Source organism: Acanthaster planci, linkage group LG05 (genome assembly GCF_054643075.1).
Source record: "Acanthaster planci isolate LZ-2023a linkage group LG05, COTS_SCS, whole genome shotgun sequence".
NCBI classification, from domain to species: Eukaryota; Metazoa; Echinodermata; class Asteroidea; order Valvatida; family Acanthasteridae; genus Acanthaster; species Acanthaster planci.
The window spans coordinates 6,057,956-6,077,914 of record NC_141781.1 but is presented as its reverse complement, the minus strand read 5'-3'; the positions used below and the strand labels follow the sequence as shown (position 1 = coordinate 6,077,914).

The 19,959-nt window shown below is 42.7% G+C and overlaps 1 protein-coding gene across 6 annotated transcripts in view; it reads right to left on the bottom strand.

Moving 5' to 3' along the window:
* Positions 1-3,149: 3,149 nt before the first annotated feature.
* LOC110987626 (glutathione hydrolase 1 proenzyme-like) overlaps positions 3,150-19,959 on the bottom strand; it is a 28,933-nt gene continuing 12,123 nt past the window's right edge. For 2 of the 6 annotated variants that reach the window (XM_022250524.2, XM_022250509.2), the window contains exons 2-12: positions 17,055-17,159; positions 11,522-11,719; positions 10,651-10,868; positions 9,940-10,132; positions 9,305-9,468; positions 8,685-8,837; positions 7,645-7,781; positions 6,948-7,240; positions 6,155-6,377; positions 5,809-5,928; positions 3,150-5,282 (exon numbers count right to left, since the gene is read on the bottom strand). In XM_022250524.2, coding sequence (XP_022106216.2) covers positions 5,136-5,282; positions 5,809-5,928; positions 6,155-6,377; positions 6,948-7,240; positions 7,645-7,781; positions 8,685-8,837; positions 9,305-9,468; positions 9,940-10,132; positions 10,651-10,868; positions 11,522-11,719; positions 17,055-17,071 — 1,863 coding nt within the window. In that variant the 5' untranslated portion in view covers positions 17,072-17,159 and the 3' untranslated portion in view covers positions 3,150-5,135. Of the gene's footprint in view, positions 5,283-5,808; positions 5,929-6,154; positions 6,378-6,947; positions 7,241-7,644; positions 7,782-8,684; positions 8,838-9,304; positions 9,469-9,939; positions 10,133-10,650; positions 10,869-11,521; positions 11,720-17,054; positions 17,160-17,394; positions 17,537-18,272; positions 18,417-19,272; positions 19,366-19,959 lie in introns of those variants that run through there. The other 4 variants (XM_022250517.2, XM_022250535.2, XM_087136669.1 and 1 more) reach the window with 4 other exon arrangements.

Here is a 19,959-nt window from a genome sequence, read left to right as displayed (position 1 = left end):
GAATTTTTTTTTACCGATAGCGCCCTCTATCCATTATTTGCATTTGAGGGCGGGCTTCGAAGTGCTTAGAACTGTGGCTTCTAACTTTTGACCAATCACAGTACGGGCCCGCGATTGAAAAATAATACGAACATAAATACGATTCACAGTAAGGTGCCTCCAAGAGTTTGCAACGCGTTGGCATATCACGACGCGCGAAATCTGTCGACCCTTTCCAATCGCGCACTAGGTCGACAGATTTTGTGAATCGTACTTAATCGTATTCCCGTATTGAATGTGAAATAAACAAATAATAACCAAAAAAGGAAAGTGGGAAATAATAACAGTCCACAATTATACAGGTATACAAGGGGGGTGCAGAATTAAAGATTGCACCGGAGCGAAGATTTTTGTAAATTCAACAAACAGCGATGCTATTTTAGAACAATCATTGAAAGTGGCTGAAACAGGGAAAAATAATGAAAGACCATTGTGATACAAAACAATGTCGGAACTCCGGTGAAGCAGAAGTGGGGCTGCAACTGCAAGCAATAGCACAATAGGTACCACGGTAAATGGCACAACCTGTATCCCTGTATTGTTCATGGTATGCATCCGTATTGTGTATCGAATGGGAACCGGGATTGCCCCTGAGGCCTCCAGTTATAACTCAGTTTATGTGTATTGCCGACTTTCAAGTAGCACATCCCACAATTCAGTCCGCGATGGTGCATTGTCTATTAAGGTTATATTCAGTGGGCCATAAGTCGCTTTTGGGCCTTGCCCCATTTTCGTGCATGCGCCATAAACTTGGAATTTTATTGGTAAAAAAAAGGTCAATTTTGCGCAGTCTTAATTAATAGTATGGGAGTAAGCTCAAATGTATGTAACCATAAGTAATTTATTTTAGTCTCCTATTTGTAACACTCATGGTGTGCTATAAGGAGAAGAATCTGCGCAATGCTATCTTGTTTTTAAATTTACTTTAGTTATTAAAAAAAAGTGTGTTCCCAAATTGTTAAAACCTTTTGATTTGTTGGTTTGGTCTCAGAGCGGGGGGGATCAACCCCCGGGATCCGCTCCTGGTAAAAGCGAAGTAGGGTACCAGGCTGCTGAGTAGTTTTCTCTGTATAAACAGAATTTGGGATGGAGAAACTCTGGCTAATAAGACATGCTTTCATTTCTCCGCCGACACGGCCCAGCCACTGCAAGGGCCGGGGGGGGGGGTTCTACTATCGCTGATAGGCGCTGACGTATGACGATACTACACCCAGTTCAAGTCATCAGGACAGGATTGACTGCATGATTTGGGTGATTCTTTCCACATCCTGGCTCAGGTGAAACACCGAATAGTGAAACACAGAATGATCGGGAGTGGCTTTACTCAGTCAACACACCTACTATACCCAGCAAGAAATGAGACCGAGGGGCACCCCCCCCAACATGTCCAATCCCTATACACATTCCAGACTATTGTTACTTAACACGACCCCCCAAGATGTCTGAAAGGAATTCCCCAGATTCCTGCGAGACAATGACCAACACAAAGCAGGGGGGTTCTCTCCGTCTCATACCTTGCTGCATATGACACCTACCATCCCGGTACCAGACCAGCTTGTAGCTCCATATGGCAGACAAAGGCGAATATCCAGACTCTGTGTTCCGGGGCAGGCCAAACAATCGGGGAATTTTTAGTTGTAATCTGTTACGGTTCCTTCGAGGGCCTGGGGTTGAGGCCGAATTCGAGGATTTTTTCGCATTTTGGAAGGAAAGGAAACGCACTAGTCTCAGAAACCACCTTACTGTTACAGGTAAGAGGGCATGGTAGCCCTTTCACCGCGCCTGGATACAACCGGAAGCGACTTAATACTAGCCCGTGAAACCTGGTGCGCTACTTTTTTTCAGTAGCTGGGGTACCAATGATTCATGAAGAGGGGACAATGCAATACACCATTTGAGACATTTCAAAAACGGAATCCATTACGTCGCTTCGATAGCTTAGTTGGTAGTGATTTGAACTACAGATCCATAGTCCTTGGTTTGAATCCGACCCATTTGTGCTATTCATTTTCCAATTTTATCATTGTGTTTGGGATTTCCTTTTTCAATTGATGCAGAAACAGTGTCCAAGAATGAACCCTCTAAGAGTCTTGAGAAAAATAGCAGACCAGGTTTCACGGGTTAGTATCTAGTCACTTCCGATACAACCTTGACTGCGCACCTGTGTCGGCGGTCACCAGCCCAGGGGTTCCGTTGATTGCCCTCGTTTTCGGCCACCAAGAGACCGATCTCCCCGTCATAATCATTCTTTTTCCCTCTCTTTCAGTTGGAGAGAATTGCCAAACTTCTCGTTAAATTTTTTCCAATCATTTCCATTGTCAAACAGGTCAGAAACTGATCAATTATACCTTGAACGTGTTAAGTCTCTTAGCTCATTATAGATATAGTTTTCTCTAGTGATATAGTTCCTTCTTGTTAAATTTTGTCCTGTTTCGTTCGCCATTTTGATTGCGTGTTGCGTCTTAACCCTAAAAGAGCCGAGAGCTGAATCCATCCCCCTCGATATGTTTTTTCCAATATTACCGCAGTTCATTATTTTCAGGAGTTGAGCCTATCCGCCCCGAAGACATGTAAACCCATAGACGGGCAGCTCCTATTCAAAACAACGGCGAGGTACCATGGCCTCAAACGGCACCCGACTAAATCCAAAAGAGTAGGCATTGACGTGTGTCTAAAACACCTGAGAAACGTTTAGTTGTTTCTCCTGATTTTTGAAGTTGTCATAGAAGCTTATTTACTGGTTTGCAACCTAAGGATGCAGTGAACTAATTCGAGTGAAAATTTCCGCTGAGCTAATTATCATTAAAGTACTTCACAGTTTCTTTTGAAAAAGGAGATTTTTTGGCAGAAAAAAAATTGAAGGATTGTGGAACGATGGGCCTGGGTTGGCAGCTTCCATTTAGTGCCAAAGTTGACAAAATTACGGATGAAAAAGGGTCCTCAGTGCCCCAGAAAGTAAAGGGAAGGTATTTGTAAAATACTGCGAGCAGACTTGGGAATTATTATTTTTAGAGGGATGAGTTTGTTTTGCGCGAATAATTAAAATATAATTGGCTAAACACCAAACAAAATAAATAAATAAAAAAATGGAAAGACTAGGGTCAAGAAACTCCAGTAATGTCAGCTTGCATGTTATTGAACCCTAAACTTTTTTGATTTTACATTGTTTTAAATGGAGCTTGCATTACTTCATAACACCCCCAAAACTAGAACTGTATAGCTTCCATTTAAAAACCCACCCTCTCTTTTGGTCCTTCACGGAGCGGATTGAAGGCGTTCTTTCAAATTTCGCACAGCGTGCTCTCACGTACCTAGTCCAGTTGAAGATTTTTTTTTTACATTTCATTGCTAGTCTGGTCTTCAAGCTTTCAGGAAGCTTCCTTTATTTACTTTAAGATCTTTGTTTTCCTTGAGAAAAATTATCACAGAGCCAGATTATAACCTTTATTGCGTGTTGTGTTAAAAACATCGGGAGTAAGAACAAGAGAGGGGGTGGTTTTAAATAGCAACGAACGGAACCTCGACATTAACACTTGTATTGCAGTTAAAAAAAAAGATGAGGGATTCCACGAATAATTTCACACTGGTTTTCAGGGAAAATATGTTAAAGTTTAATTTCTTGTAATTTGATATCTGATGATTCACAATGACTTCACGAAAGCACATCCAGCTCGAGATCGAGTTAGTGCGAGATTTCATAGAAATGTCCCTCTGTTTGGAAGACATTGATATTCATGACATGTATATTCATTGGACTTTTAGGTATTTAAAATGCATCTGAACTTTGACCCTTCATAACCCAAAAATAATAACCGAAGAACCCTGAATCCAGAGAAAACTGTTGTGCGATTCCAGATGTGCCTCTTTATCGATTCTATAAATAGAGGTGCGAAAGAACGATTGCGCCCACAAAGTCATGTGATCTATAGTGGGTATCTAACATCAACAAACATTGCTACGACTTCAGGTACAGCGGATTTAATATCCATCAATGCAGCCAGCAACTTCACCCGAAGCAACCGCAGGAGAGTTAGCGGGGAAACGATTGGGAAAGTTCCCTGAAGACCTGTAGCCTTTTTGTATTGAAAGTGCTGGCATTTCAGAAACGCTACTAGCACATTTCTCTTTGGAGGGCGGAGTGGGGGCGGGTAATGAGAATCCACAGCCGTTTCCAGAAACATTTTAACCCTTCATCCAAGGCGTGGATATACCACTGAGTGGACGATAAGCAAGTAGAACAGGAGACGATCGTCAATGGCAACAGAGATATTGTAAAGAACGCAAATGAAATACTAGAATATGGGGAGCTGGGGAACTCAAAATACGAGAAAATAACCCAAACAAAAGAAAACATTTGTATTGAATCCGAGAAATCATTTAAATAAAATTACATGCGTGTAGCAGCATCATCAATAAGAGAGAGAGAGAGACTATTCACAAAGATAATTAACAAATCTGCCTCTGTGACACAGTACAAAATTTAGGTACTTTTTCTACACTCGAACTGGGTTAGTATGTTCCACCCTCCCCTTCATGGACTACAAATTACAATAATTTTTTTCAATGTGTGGAATTGTTTTCTAATAGACCATTCGTTTATTAGAATGCCCAAACACTTTAAAAATGGGTGACAAAAGCATTCCATGCCTTAAAAATTCTTCCCAAGTCTGATTCTTGGTGTAATAATGTCAGGTCAACTCATCGCCGTGCCATTTTGCCCCTGACCGACTCGCTCCTTACCAAATTAGTATTGTTGTTAAACTGGTATGTGTAGTTTTAACCCAAGAGATCCATGAAATCCATTTACATTTCAATTTGCCTACATATTTTTATATGTATCAATCACAAAAGATATGAAGTTAAGAAAATAAAGCAAATCTAAATATGTTTTGTTGATCCGATTTAATAAAATTGGTAACGTAACGCGTGCATGAAAATAGCCAGGGTCGTTGAATATTAATAAACATTTGGATTGGAATTTAAACACGACAAATGAATACCAAACGTATAGAAACAATACACCTGTGACATGCCTATCAATTAAAGTTGGACAGAAATCAGTATACCGCTCGTGACTTTTTCAAGAGGGGAATCGGCTAGTAGCCGGCAGCGTAGCCCCGTTTACGTCTGTCCGAGTGAGCTTGAATAACTGGCCCCGGCCCGACGAGAATTCCCTGGGCCGCCGAGAAGGATGAGGTTAACTCCATGTTGTGGCCCATGGCTTTCAGTCCTTCAACTAGATCCTGTGAAAGATACAAGATGTAATTATATTATTTGTTATATTATATGTAATATTTCTTGGTTTTACAATACAAGCGATTCACAATAATTAGCCACCAAGAGCTTGCAACGCCTTGGCCAATCAGAACGCGCGAAATTTGTCGACCCTTTCCAAACGCGCAATGGGTCGACAAATTCCGCGCATTGTGATCGGTCAACGCGTTGCAAACTCTTGGTGGCGCACTATTGTGAAACAGCCATATTGCCTCCGTGATGATGCTCTATTGTGCATGTGATACCCGAATCTGAATATGACGCACCCAAAAATAATAAACATGAAAGATGAATATAAAGCAACACCAGTTCTATACTTTGCTTGGAAGGAGGAAGCTGATGTGCTCTCAGTGTTTGTTACCCAAACTGATTCTCACGCTCCACTTGTTCAAAAGATCAGCTGTTGGATGGCAGGTTAGGTAAGTTATCAAAGAAAATTATGATCAAATGACAGGTCATTTCTGTAATAGAATCCGTATAAGACTAGATAGCAACCTCTGGGAAGTTCTTTTCGTAGTAAGTCTTGTTGAGCGAGGAACTTCGGTAGGCATACACCCTGGGAGAATCGATTATCTCGGAAAGAGACTCGCTACCCCACAGTGAACGAAGAATCACCTGTTAAATGACAAGAATAAGGAAAGAGAATACGCAAGAATTTTCCAAATGTCTGTAATCTCGTCATTTGGACACGGTATTGAAATGGATTTCTTTACTCTTTAGAGTTCGCACTTGGATTCTGATAAAATTCAAGACCACAAATATGAAAAACTCTACTGATGGTTTTCTGCAAAACAGCCGTAGAGTTTTGCCGATGAAAGCGCTGTAGGCAATCCCATCTTACCCATGCATTAGTGGAGATGATCCTCATACCTCCTGATGATCCAAGGATTCCGAGGACTCCCTTCTGGTCAGTCACGATGGCAGGGCAAATGGTGGACATTGCATGGGCGCCTGGGGACAGCCTATTGGCCTCCCATGATGGTGACCGGCCGTTGTAATAGAAGTTGCCCATGTGGCCGTTGAGGAAGAGTCCGGTCTGGTTAGAAAAGGTTCTGCTACCGAAGCTGATGGCAGTTGAGTAAATACCAGTGTCACCACAATAACAACGAGAAGCCACCATAATGGTGGAAATGGCGTGTACATGACTGTACACGTCATATGAAGCGAGATTTGAGACGGAGAGGAACCCCCCGCTTTGTGTTGGTCATTGTTTTACTGCAATCTGTTTTTTTTTTCAGATATCTAGGGGACTTGTTAGGTAGCAATAGTTTATAGTGAGTATAGCGATTGGACATGTGCGGGGGGTAACCCTCGGTCTCATTCCTTGCTGGATATAGTACGTGTACAAGTACATGCAGGTGCCCCACAGAATGGCTACCATGACGTCATATTTGATAGGGTATAGGATAGTTTCTTTAGTCTAGTTCCCATGAAGCAAACGTTTATGTAGAACAAGTACTGATTGGACAAGGGCAACGTGAAGGTATGCAGCGGTTTAAGAACTGAATGATACTTCGGTGGGGCTCAACTGCCGTACAAGGATGGGTTCGACCATTAAGCAGCCAAGAGACTCTTTTTTCGCACCCTTACTTAACTTTGGTAGCCCACACACTGAAAACAAAATTCACACTTACTATCGTCCTACAGAAGTAGTCAGAGACACGGCGTCTCCTTGCTCAGAATACACGCTAAGGTGGCTGGTATCACCGTCCATGACGTCCTCACCGAACATACCATCCCAAGCCTCCACGTCAGCGGCTTGGTTTTGCCCCGAGGCGGCTCTTCTGACTCTGTCGGCCGGTGAAGCGGTCTCCGGCAGATCGTTGAACGTGTCGTAATCCCGGTCAGATTGGTAAGTGACGTAAGTGTCGTTGATCATGGAACAGATAGTCTGGGCGTACTCCTTAGACGACAAGGCGGCTACAGCCTTGTAGAAATGTAAGTTTTAAAAGGTAATCGAACAGAAACGTGATATATATTCTTACAACAAATTCAATGATGCCAAGTAAAAAATTAGACCGCGCCAATCGGTCAAAATGGCACTTGTTGGCCACATTACATAATGAAAATGACTACACTTGTCGAAATGGGACATTCTCCGAAATTCCCCAAAACTGGAACGCGCTCAGCTTTTACTTTGTACATGCCACTGTCAAACAACCGCCTCTGGTTTTGTGATCAGCTTTAGCCCTTTGTCATTAGAACCATCCCTGCTCTCGAAGCTCCCCTTTCCACACTTGGGCAGGGGGAACCAATTAGCGGCTGGGTGTTGTGCGCGGGGATACACTCTTTTAAGCCTCCTTTGGAAAAAATGTGTTGTAAAAGCCGCACCTTGTCATTTTCAGCTTTGCCGAAATCTCCAATGTGAAGTCGCAGACCGATGGCAAAGGTACTAGCCTCAATGAAATAGTGATACAACTTGAGTTTGCCCTCGTATGAGCTGAAGTTCACGGTGGCCAAGTTACACTCTGCAAGATCATAATATAACAACCACACCAAAACAAACTTATTCAACAATTCGAAAAAAAGGAAGCTCCTCCTCTATAGATCCGACCCCATGTCTTCCACTCCAATGCTCGCTTGAACCCGCCCCAACGCCAATCACAAACTCCGCCGTCGTACACAGTCTTATAACTCATCAGCGATGAAGGTTGATGACACTCAGAAGCTCTAATCAGCCGGCATGTAGTATGAAATGTGTAAGAGTACGTTGCACCACTGGCAGAGAAACGATTTTCAAAGTGGGGGAGGGGGGGAGCAGTTTTGAGACCGTCACGTATGAGCCATCAGTAGGCCAATCCATCAAGCACCACCCCAGTATAGCACTTGCTAAAAGTGGGTGGGAGGCTTGCCACCAGTCGAACAAGTGGGGGGAGGAGCGCTGGCCCCCAATCCCCCGCTTCCGCCGCCAGTACATTGTTCGTGATTCGATTGCGTGAAGGGGATATATTTTGCACAGGGAATTTCACGAAATGTCACCAAGACCCTGCCCTGACAGGTTTGCACAGATTGTAATAATTATTTAGACAACATTATTTTCCTGTCAGTGGTCGTCGTTTACCAAGACAGCACCTAACATTTAAAAAATCTACCCATGGCGAACATAAAATTTGCACTGTTTTACGTGTACTTTGGTCGAAAATTCTAACCCAAATCTAAGAAGCATTCAACATTTTCCCACACGGCTTTCACATAGATTACCACAGAGAGACTGAAAACGAACTTCATACTCGAGACAGAATACCCACATGCGTCAACGGAATTGACAGATCTAGGGCCAAAAATTGTTTTGCCGTGAAATTCACGGTCTGTGTTTTATTTTTTTCGGATCTGGAAAAGATAAATTGGACTGGATATCTGTTCGAGCATACCGTCCATAACGCTAATGGTAAATTGCAGAAGGTTGCCACTAGATGTGACGGGCGTGGACATCACACGGCGCTGACCCTCGCTGATGTTTAATACCACAGGTGGTTGTGAGGAGAGGCGGTAATTGAGCAAATCTTCCATTGTCATTACCCCACCTGTTGTTTCAAGAGACGCAAAGAGAAGCACTAAACACATCATTTCTATACCCGCGACTCCAAATTCATATATGCAGCAAGGTATGAGACGGAGAGAAACCTCCCTGCTTTGTGTTGGTCATTGTCTTGCAGGAATCTGGGGAATTCCTTTCAGACATCTTGGGGGGGATATGTTAAGTAACAATAGTCTGGAATGTGTATAGGGATTGGACATGTTGGGGGTATACCCCTCGGTTTCATTTCTTGCTGGGTATACAAATTCAACTTCATAGCTTTACCACTACCTCTCTCTGTGTATTCCCACTGAATTAAAAATCCACTGCCGGACTTCTGTACAATGAAAAAGGTGGTTCACGGTCAAATATAAACTTCGGTCGCTTGAATGTTTGTCATGTGAATGTTTTTTACACTTTAAACAGCCAAAAAAGATTCGCCCTATCTTCACCAAAATGTTATGTTTTTTTCACCTTGATCTTGGATGTCCTGGACAAGTTTCCGACCCACTTCTCCACCGTGAAGGGCCGACATCCCTTCTTCAGCGATGGCACGCAGCGTCTGCACCAGACTAGCTGGAGGCGTGAAGATATCACCCGTCTTCATCAAAGATCCGTCAGGCTTTGTGTACAGTTCCCTGTAGAAATAAAATAGATTTGCATTGCCAGTGGCACTGTCTTTAAAGGAAGGTAACACGTTCCCAGGAACGTTGCCCCAACCCCTGGCGGGAGCAGCACACGGCCTTTTGCCTCTTGACGTTTGTTTTGAATCGCTCCTTGATTATGTCGAAGAGCTGACTGACAGGGAAGCATTAACATTTGTAGAAATGTTTGGCAAAATCCACAGAGGGTTACATGATTATGCATGGAACCATCGGCTGGCTTAAACTAAGCTTGGCCTGAACAGGTGGACGGCAGGCCTGGCACTGATAGTCACTGCTCAATTCTTCTCGGTGAGGACTGAATCGGCTGGAGGCTATCCATGACACCTCACCGTCCTCAAGAAATAAAATAAATATAACGATAAATTTTCACATCAGCACAGTTCAAATCATCTACAGTAAGCTATTGCCGGAATTATTACTAGCACCACTCCTATGTAACCCAACCTTAGAATCGGCCAACGGTTGAAACTCTCCTCGAGAGTTTTCAGGCAGTACTCGGTGTGCCATGCGAGCGGGAAGCCGTCTTGGGCCATGTCAATGACCGGTCTAACGAGGTCTCTCCACGGCAGCACGCCGTACTTCTGATGCGCCGTCCACAATCCGGCCAGCTCACTTGGTACAGACACGGCTCTAGCTCCTGTCACAGTGGACAGTTAATTGTCGTTAATGAAAAAAAGAGAACAGGTAAGATTGCGCTCGCATGCATTAACAGCGTTTAAGCTTAAATGACAAGCGCTTCCACTATACAATGTGACAAAAATGTGTCACAATATGACACAACAGAAACACCGCCTTTTGTTTTCATATTACAAGTTCATGTACATGTACTTGAAGATCTCCTTAACATGAATTATTTTCCACCAAGAGCTCATTGATGCCTAATGCACTGCAGTGAAAATTCAAGTAAAATTACCCTGTTTGGAGGATCATGAAGAATGAACTTGACTCTCAGAATTAACCGGAGCAGAAGGCTGGCAACCTCCTACAGTAAAGTGCCTGCGCTCTATTGCAGCAATTGCATTTTCGATAAGGGTGATTGTTTCAGAAAACAGACAACGAAAACAAGCATGTCACACGGCTTAACTTTTTGGCAACTACGTAATAGTAATGGCGTTGGCGAACAACTTGATTATGTTAAAAACAAAGCAAAGATACCGTAATTGGCTTCATCCGTGTTATTGACGAACATGTCGAAGTGCGACGCTGCCGGTGCAGCTTCGTTAGCAGTGATGGTCTCTGCAGAGCCGTTCTTACTGTAGATGACCATGAACAGACCCCCACCGAGCCCCGAGCTCTGAGGACTGGCCACGCCCAGACAGAGGCTAGCTGTTATTGAGGCATCCACGGCTGAGCCGCCAGCAATGAGAATATTCCTGTTGAAAAAAGTCACTTGGATCTAAAATACGTGCCAAAACCAGGTCGTTTTCAAGAGGCATCTCCAAAAACTGAACAAAAATTGGTAGAAAAAGAAATGAAATTGAAGATCGACTTTGGTCACCAAACATGTTTTGAATTACGGTGTCCAGACGAGTTCAGTTAGATTACAGTATCCTCGTCTTCCCAAAAGAGTCTTGTCTTCGAATTTTCCTACCATTTTTAACTAATAAGCCTATAAACGTAAGGTTTGAATTTTTCAATTTCGTCCGTTGATTGAAGCCAAGAGAGGCCGCTTCTTTCACAATCTTAAAGCTAGGGAGTTTGTATCTCGATTATGTGGGGAAAGAGGTTGAATTGAAGCATTTAAAATCGATAAAAATGATTGGACTTTCACAATACCTTTCGTATGTCACTTGACAGAAAAAGGATCCCCCATAAAGGGGGGGGGGGTTGGAAGGAAAGGGGGCAGCCGAATGTCTCCTCTCTGAATCCACTACTGATTTGCGACAAGATTCACTTCACACACCCCTCATGGTTCAGGAAATGCATGGCCGTGATATCGAATAACACTATACCTAAGCCCGGGCTCTCACGGTGAAATATTTAACCTTTATCCAAGCCTAACATAATGTCAATTTATAATTTCTACCTTGCCATTTCTGAACATGGACCGTAATCTGTAGCCACCGCTCCTCGTCGGTAGATCCCTGGGCTGTCCGTCGGCACAGGCGCTGTTCCATCCATTGGAGCTGTGTCATGACGTAGACCCAGTGTAAGACCCACTGCTAGGCCGACTGCAGCCAACAAGGCGATGATTATGAAAATGACGATCAAAATGGTACGCTTTCTATTGAAAAAAGGGAAAGTTTGACAAATTTTCATCTGTTAAAATTCTGCAGCTTACGAACTGAGTATTAAGACACGTAGTTATTTGAAACTGGACACAAAAACAGTAAACACCGACAACTGTCTGCGCTCCATTATTTGCTGGCTTCATCAACAACATAACAAGCATGTCATTGCTACCAAGCTCCCAAAGCTACTCCTTCATTGCCGAAAAGTACAGTTATAGGTATATACATGCAACGAGTTGACTTTAGCAAGAGACGATGGTAGTTGCAGGAGTTAATGCATATATAGAATCCATACGGGAATGATCAACACTCGGTGGATGCTTGATTTAGGTATAGCAATGTCGTAACATAAATGTTATGCAGATCATGTTAAATTCAATGGGGTTATTATAAAAATGACAATCATTGAAAAACGTTTAAGCTCCAATGTCAAATGGTCAACATCGTTGAAAACACTGGATCTAAGATCTAAGAGCTATACCCTGATCCCTAAAATGATCGGGGTTACACCAGCTGGGTAAAGTTCCTAGTCTTCGTTTTGAGTGCCAAATTTATTGCTCTTATGTTCCGTGTAGAAATAATCCCTGTATTTAGTTCAATATCACTTGATGGAATTTTCTTCATTTACTCAAATTTCTGATAATAAAAATTTTGATTTAGTTGGAAACACTCAAAATGGTTTTAACAAGTGCTCCTCTTTTTTCCTGGATAAGTTTTGTCTGGCGGGCAGAGTCCAGTTTGTTCTCTAACTTTTCTCGCTCTGGTTATAGGAAGCTTAATTTTAACACACTCAGGGTGCGTTCGGGCGGTCACTCTTATACACCGTTACACGGTAGGATGCGTGCGCATTACACTGCAGGAGTATTATTTCACCGCCAGCGAGATGACCAAAAGGTCGCATTCCAGCCATTCGAGCGCTCAGGAGCATGTACTCGCGTTAACACGAGTAACTCGCTCGAACGCAGCCCAAGAGTCGTGATTTTTTTTATATTCTGTTGGCTGAAATACGGTCACGTGGGGTTTACTAACAAATATAATGTGGTCGGAGGCTGGATAGCGAAATTAGCTCCCCGACGTATTCGGGAAATAGTTTGTCAACGAGGAATCAGCCTTGAGAAGAAACACCCCCTCATCACTTAAAAAGAGCCATATTGATCTATAATGGGTTTGCCAGTTGGCAAGTCGTCCACAGGATATTAGACGTGCAACGGCACTGCACTCGACTTCCACTGTAGAACAGCGTGTGCTTTAGTTTATGTGAAATGATATCGGATTAGAAAAAAAAAAAGTTTCATTAGATCTCTAACTACCAGCAATTGGTAAGATGGCAAGCTATGCACGAAGTTTGCCCAACGGCCATTTATAAGATTTGAAGCACTTGCAATTTGCAACCTGAACGCCTTACGTCGGCCCAAACGCCAGAACTTGATTTTGTAGGGCGACCCTGCAAAGTTCGTTACATGACTTGTGTGTACACAATGTGGTCATTCAACAAACAAAATCTATACCTTTGGCATCGAAGCACAGATAGCACGCCCAGTGTGCCAGCAAGCATAGTATGTAGTACAATTGAAATTTGATTATACCGGCTAAAGTGCAAAAGTAAACCAACAGTCCAGTGGCAGTTATTAAAACGCTGTTCTCTTGCAATACACCTAATGAAGGAGGGCGTTTCCTGCCGAATGACATATTGGCCAATATCCTGTCGCGTGACGAAGGACCACCAATAGAGTCATCCGCATGGCAGAAGGTACTATTTGCTCAAATTAATCTCTTTCGCCCACCGGCGGCCAAATTCATGGGGCACATCTTCCTTTCCCATTTTTCTGTCCACCAACCCCCCGTTTTCTCATGATCTGATTTATTCAATTTTACAGGAACAACTTCATATTCACAGTTTTAAATTGTGTGAAATTCTTGCTTGCTGGCATTGTGAGCCCCGACTCTCCACAAAACAAATAACTCACAAAACGTTTTCCTAACCACGTCGTGCCCTTGATATTTCGGTGTGTGTTTGTCGGTTTTCCTGCTAGCGGCCGCGATTTCTTTTCAAATTCAAGGCTACAGGTTGAGGGGGATCACACAACCAATAATACATGTACATGAACTGCCAAAGCGTTATGAACAAAATGTTCATACTTGATACACTTTTATCTACGTTGAGCAGGAAAACAATAAATATTCAACAACAAATAATGAACAGTGTACCGATAACATTATGAAGTCGTTTCATGTGTAAGTATTCTCTGATCTTCCAGTTCCCACCTTAGCAGGGATCCGGGGGGCCCCAACAGGGGCTATATCCCCCCCGGAAACCCATGAGGTTTTTATCAATCAGAGTGAAGATATTAAGTGTCTGAAATGGGGGTTGTTTTGTTTGGATACCGTGCACGATATGGGGCCAATGGGTACCCCCCAACATGTCCAATCCCTATACACACTCTAGACTACTGTTACCTAACACATCCCCCCTAGAAGTCTGTAAAGAATTCCTGAGATTCCGATCAACACAAAGGCGGGGAGGGGTCCCTCCGCCCATATCTTGCATCATATGTTTGTTTCGACAGAGCCATTTTGTTCAGGAAATTGTTTCTGAACAGTTGCTTCATTGCGACTGGTGCTATCACTCCCTCAATTGCAAAAGTGCATCGGGGACGCTGCTTACTTGTCCTCCCTTAGGTCTGATCAAATGATGTCTTGCTTGCCTAGTGCACTTCCATAATGTATTTTATACACATAAGTTCATGCTGATTCGTGAATAGTTTTCTGGCTGCCTGACTACCAACAACTGCTGTGACACCGATCCGCAAATGTAAGGAGGGTTAATTACCAGACACCATTGCACATGACGTATTGCACTCAATGCATTTAATCACAAAGTGCTGAGTGCACATGACACTGCATGTATTTTCTTACATTAATTCAAGACTTTACATGCCTTCTGTATCAGACTACATGTACATGTATTTTACATCTCATGGCTGTAAATTCTGTTTACCCCAAACTGTTGTTTATACTTTGAGCATGGGCATCGTCAGGATATTTCCAGGGGCACGGCATGACCTAAAATGCATTTTTCATCTCTAAATGCTAATTCTGTTACAAAGTTTTTTACTTCAGTTTACCTGAAGACTACCACAAATAGATACGTAATGTTTTATGTGGGTATGTACACTGAGTCGCACTGATTGTCAAGTATTTTTGTTTTTTCGGAATTTTGACACGATATTTCTCTGTCAGATCAGGCAATTTGTCACTTTATGCTGGTCAATATTTTACAAAGGCCTTTCTGAGATAATTTTAAATAAAGCAAAGGAAAGAAAAATAATAATTACAAATTCTAAAAACAGCTGTACACTATTGCCTGTATCCAAGGGTTCTGGAAGCAATCGACTTTCAGATTTTGTTAAAAAGAACTTTAGCGATTGGTCAGCACGATCTTTCCCAGAATTCTCATCGCACCGAGTAACAACAGTCGTCGCACTATGTAACGATTCTCAGCGCGCTGCATAAACTTGGCGTTTAAAGAACACCATACGTTGGCCTTTGCACTCATTGTGTTGTGCGATGTAAAATGTATGTGATCATGTACCGAATGGCTTTCTGTAGTCTCAGTCTGCAAAGTGAAGAAATTGAAGAGATTAGCCATTTTTTTCTGGGGGGCTTATTTATTGAGAGGAACTGCTAAATCATGATTTTTTAAAGAAATGTAATTAAAAAATCTAGCTGCCGTCTTCGTTTGTGTGGCCTAGTTTCATATCTGTCAAATATTGACTGAAGGAGTTAGAATACGGAAATGGATCATTTCCAAATTCTGAAATAATTTCCACCCTATTTTGAAACTTGCGAAAATGAGTTGAGTTGTACAAGAATTGATTATAATCAACATTATGCCATAACTCTCAAATTGTGAACAATAATTGTTCCGTATTTCTGTTTAGGTAGCCGTATTAACAAGATGACGTCACCCACACCTGTTTTCTTTTCTTCACCCAGCCAAATTAAAATTAATTATTGCATTCTGAGCACCATACAAAAACTGCTTATACGTCAAATGAAAGGGCGTCATCCTGTGTGGCACACAAGAAACAGTCTGTTTTTTACATTTGAAATTTGTTAGCCAGTAGAAAAAAACACATGCTAGACATGATCAAATTGTATTAAGTTCCAAAATAATGACGTCATCATCCGGAGAGTTATTGAAGGGACATTTTCGAGATGATTAGTTTCCTATTTGGCTAGACTTCAGAGATGGCATCTTGCACAATAATGAGATCAGCTACATTTTTCCGATGAAACACATCAAAATGCTGTGGCGTAACCAAACAAGAATTCGATATCGCCCGATCACCCAGCGTTTGAGCTAAATCAACCTCGTCTCATCAAGTTTTGAAACTAAAATTCCTAATGATTTGAGACCTGGGGACGCCACAATATCGTCGCAGTGCACATATACAGTCTACAGATCAGGGTTGATATTCGTGTCAAGTTTGAAGCTTATGCATTATACCGTCTGGGAGATAATCCGCGGAGAGTTATCATCCAGAAAAAAAAAACTAGAAGAGAAAGAGGGACCACAACAAACCAACGGGTGACCGGCGGGCGGTGGCCGATCATCTGGACGCAATGGAGAGTATCTTGAAGGTGGTTGACACAAGATAAACATTGTAAACAAACGGAAAACCCCCATAAGGCAGTGATCTTTCCGAGATGGAAGCTTCTCTCTCGGAAACCCTTCAGAGGGAAGTGGACAAATGAGAAAAAAGGTAAAGGGATGAAATGTGTCATGATTTTCCTGACTTCGGGATTCTTTCAAAAGGGTTTCCTGATTTCAGGATTTTCAAGCAATCTCCGTTAACAAAATGGGTATTTTAAAGGGTGCCGGCAGACAAACTCTAATATATACTTTCAAACCTTGGCTGCCGTGGGGCCCTCAAAACATGATGATTCTCGGGCCATCGAGTGAACTTAAAGGAACTCCAAAGGACCCTCGCGAAGAGGGAAACAGCCCACCAATGTTTGCATTGCAGCTATGACTGGCAAGGCAGCAAGCCAAATCGCACGCATCGTGGGCCTCCCGAGGTTCAGCTGTCATTATCTTGTTCAAGTAAACTCAACAGGTGCTACTCAGCTAGCTCCATGATTCATTACAAATACAAGGCCTCAAGGGTGGTGTAAATACATAACATACATAATACACCACCCGCTCCAGCCCGCACATCCAAGCCTACGGAACATAATTTACAAACCGGGATATCATGACCCGAGTAATCGGTTTAACAGACAGTAATCTCTTGTGGATTGAAGTTGAAAAAAGAACTCACTTACCTGGCCAAGCTCTCCATGTTTTTGCGTGTCACCTCTTATACTGTTGCTGTGACGTGCACTCAGGCGCTCATGAAGTCACAGCATTTATTGTGTGAGCTCGCTCGTCTGGATATTGGTAAAAAAGTACGATAAACTTGCTAGGAGTAAATAAAGGACTGAGAATGGATTATGATTGCTTAGTTGCTGCGCCCGTCAGTATGCTAAAGGAACTCTAATTGGCACCAACAAATTCAATTTATTGTACATTTTCAATAGGTCGATCGCGCTTTTTGTCACTATGGTCATTTATGCCCATGCGTGCATAATTACGAATTTGTTTCGTGATAAGGTCCATACCTACCGTAAGCAACAAATACCATTTTTTTCCCGCTGGACACAAAGGTTGGAATGATTAAGCTTTGACCAACTTAGCAAAGATACTACTGCAGTGTTGGAGGTAAGTGTACAGGTATACGAATCGCGCAGACCGATAAGCAAGAGATCGACATGTCTCTTATCTGAGAGTTAAGCATGTAGCAGGAGCCGTGAAACGGGCTACGGACTTCGGTTAACCACCGATGTCTCACCAAGGTCTGTGGGTGAATAAGCCGAACTATTGTCCTTGACTGGGTTTCGCGCAGTCCCTGGTGATAGCCATGCTTGGGCTACAGTTGAGCTCATAACCTAAAATCCAAATTTTGTCGCCCCATTTAAGGAAATTGCCTTAATCGAATCGAGTTCACAATCCCAGAAACCAGACGTGGGCATGCAGTAAACGCCAGCCTTGGAAATATCTGTACTCTGTCTATGTTATTATATTCTGACATTTTCATAGCAACTTCGAGCATAGAGAAGATCATATAAAAAGCAAGTTTATGAAAGAGTTCCTCTCACGTTGATTTGAATGACTTCCCAGTGGGATACTCAGGTCACAATACGCACTTCGCAAGTTCAGCCAGACACAGTGAGGGAGGAAATATCACGGTCAAACCCTACAAAGTAATTTAAAAAAAATTGTAGTTGGCTACATTCTCAATGTCATGCAATTCGAAAACTCGGGAGACGGTATTGTAGAGATTTAAAAAGGGCCACTTGTTGGATTTCGAGATCTGACACAACCCCGCGCCTGCGTATCTTGACGTAAGTCTTCAATCCTCCAACTTGTACGCGATGCTCTGCGCCTTCGCAGTATATGATGCCCATGATAGTGAAAACGGGGTATGCAGAACATCTTCGCACCTACTTTGTCGGATCACCAGACCTGTTGTTACAGTCACTGTCGCCGGTTTACTCTTGCCGTGGAATTTATAAGGTGCAATCACGTCTGGTCTCTCCAAGCAACAACGTCTGGCCACTCCAAGCTCAATTTGACAGTGCCCCAGCAACAAACAATTGTCTGAGTGTTCTGTGCTCCAAATGCCCATACGGTGCTCCAAACACCATCATACCCACTTGTTTATTTACCGTCGGAAATTTGTGCAGGCATAGACTGATAACTGGTTAATACCTTGGAAGCACCACCATGAAGGTCAGAATAACGCTTGCAGCTTTACACATACCATGCACATACCAGTGGCGGGTTTAGAAGAGGGTGCCCCTCCCCTGCCTGCCCGACGACTACAGCGTGTTACGTCATGACTAACGGCTTTGCACTGTACGCTCGCCTATGACCCTCCACGTTACGTTTGCGCAAGGCTTCTGAAAATCCTGGCCCGCCACTGCATCCCCCTTTCCACTTGGTCTAGTATTACCGCGAGCGATGGATACGCAGTGCATGTATTTGAAAGATTAAAACTGGCACGTATGTTTCAGCGGGACATTTAGTTTGTGCGCATGCGCATCTAAAGTGTTAAATGCCCGAACGAGAAAAGATGGCTGCCCACCTTTCGCGTTTTAAAGCACAGAATGAATCGGCTATTATCAGCTTTGCTTTAACTTTATTCTTTGTCATTTTGTGACTTTTATTTACTTTAAGCCCTTAAATTACCTTTGTGAAAGATTTGGTGTATGTCACACCCCTAGAGTTGTCCTACCCTTAGGGACAGACCTTTGGTAGCTGAGACACGAATATATACACACCTGTTGCTGGAAATTTGTTTTGCCTGTACAATATTTACATTTATTTATAAAAGAACATAAAATAAGGATTATTTCTTACATTAACATTGTTATTGATTACAATATAAATGAGGTGATGAGCGCCTCAATGTCCCGCCACCATGTTGCTTCTGTTTCTTACGTTGTAGTCGGCTTCTGTGGCCTGTGGCTGACTCGGCAAGTTTCTGCGTCCCGTCGCCGCGGTCCAACCCTTTTGTCACCACCGGTAACCGACTCCCTCTTCCTCTTAAAGTAAAACCAGGAACTGGGCGTTTCCTGGCTTTCCGTTTCTCAGAACAGTCTAAATGTACATGTAGTTTATTCTACTTGCATAATTAGAAGTCACTCATCTCAAGACTAACTCAACTCACGACTACAAGTCATCGAGGCTGGCCGCTGCCCTCTCCTCGGAATCCAGCAATGAACTGATCACATCACCCATATCTTTTCTTTTAAACCCGAAGGAAAAATTCCAGCACTGCCACGCCTTATTCCAAAGAACTCAAAATGTTTTGTGTACTATACCCTTCATAAATATTCATTATTCAAATTAATGCATAAGTGGCTACATCTACCGATGACAACTCAACTGGCACTCAGCCCATCATTCTGGTAAGGTTGACTGACTTCAGGAATGTTTGGGTGTGGCGGCTCAGGAAAATAAAATCTTGTTTCACTACTAAATACCATGTTTATCTTTTCAACAATTAGGGCCAAAATTATACGGTATTATTAATTTAAAAGTAATTCGATTTAACATCACTCGGTGACAGTGTGCAAAAATGAAGAATCAGTGCCTTATGTTGGGTTTGATCTGCATCGTGTACTT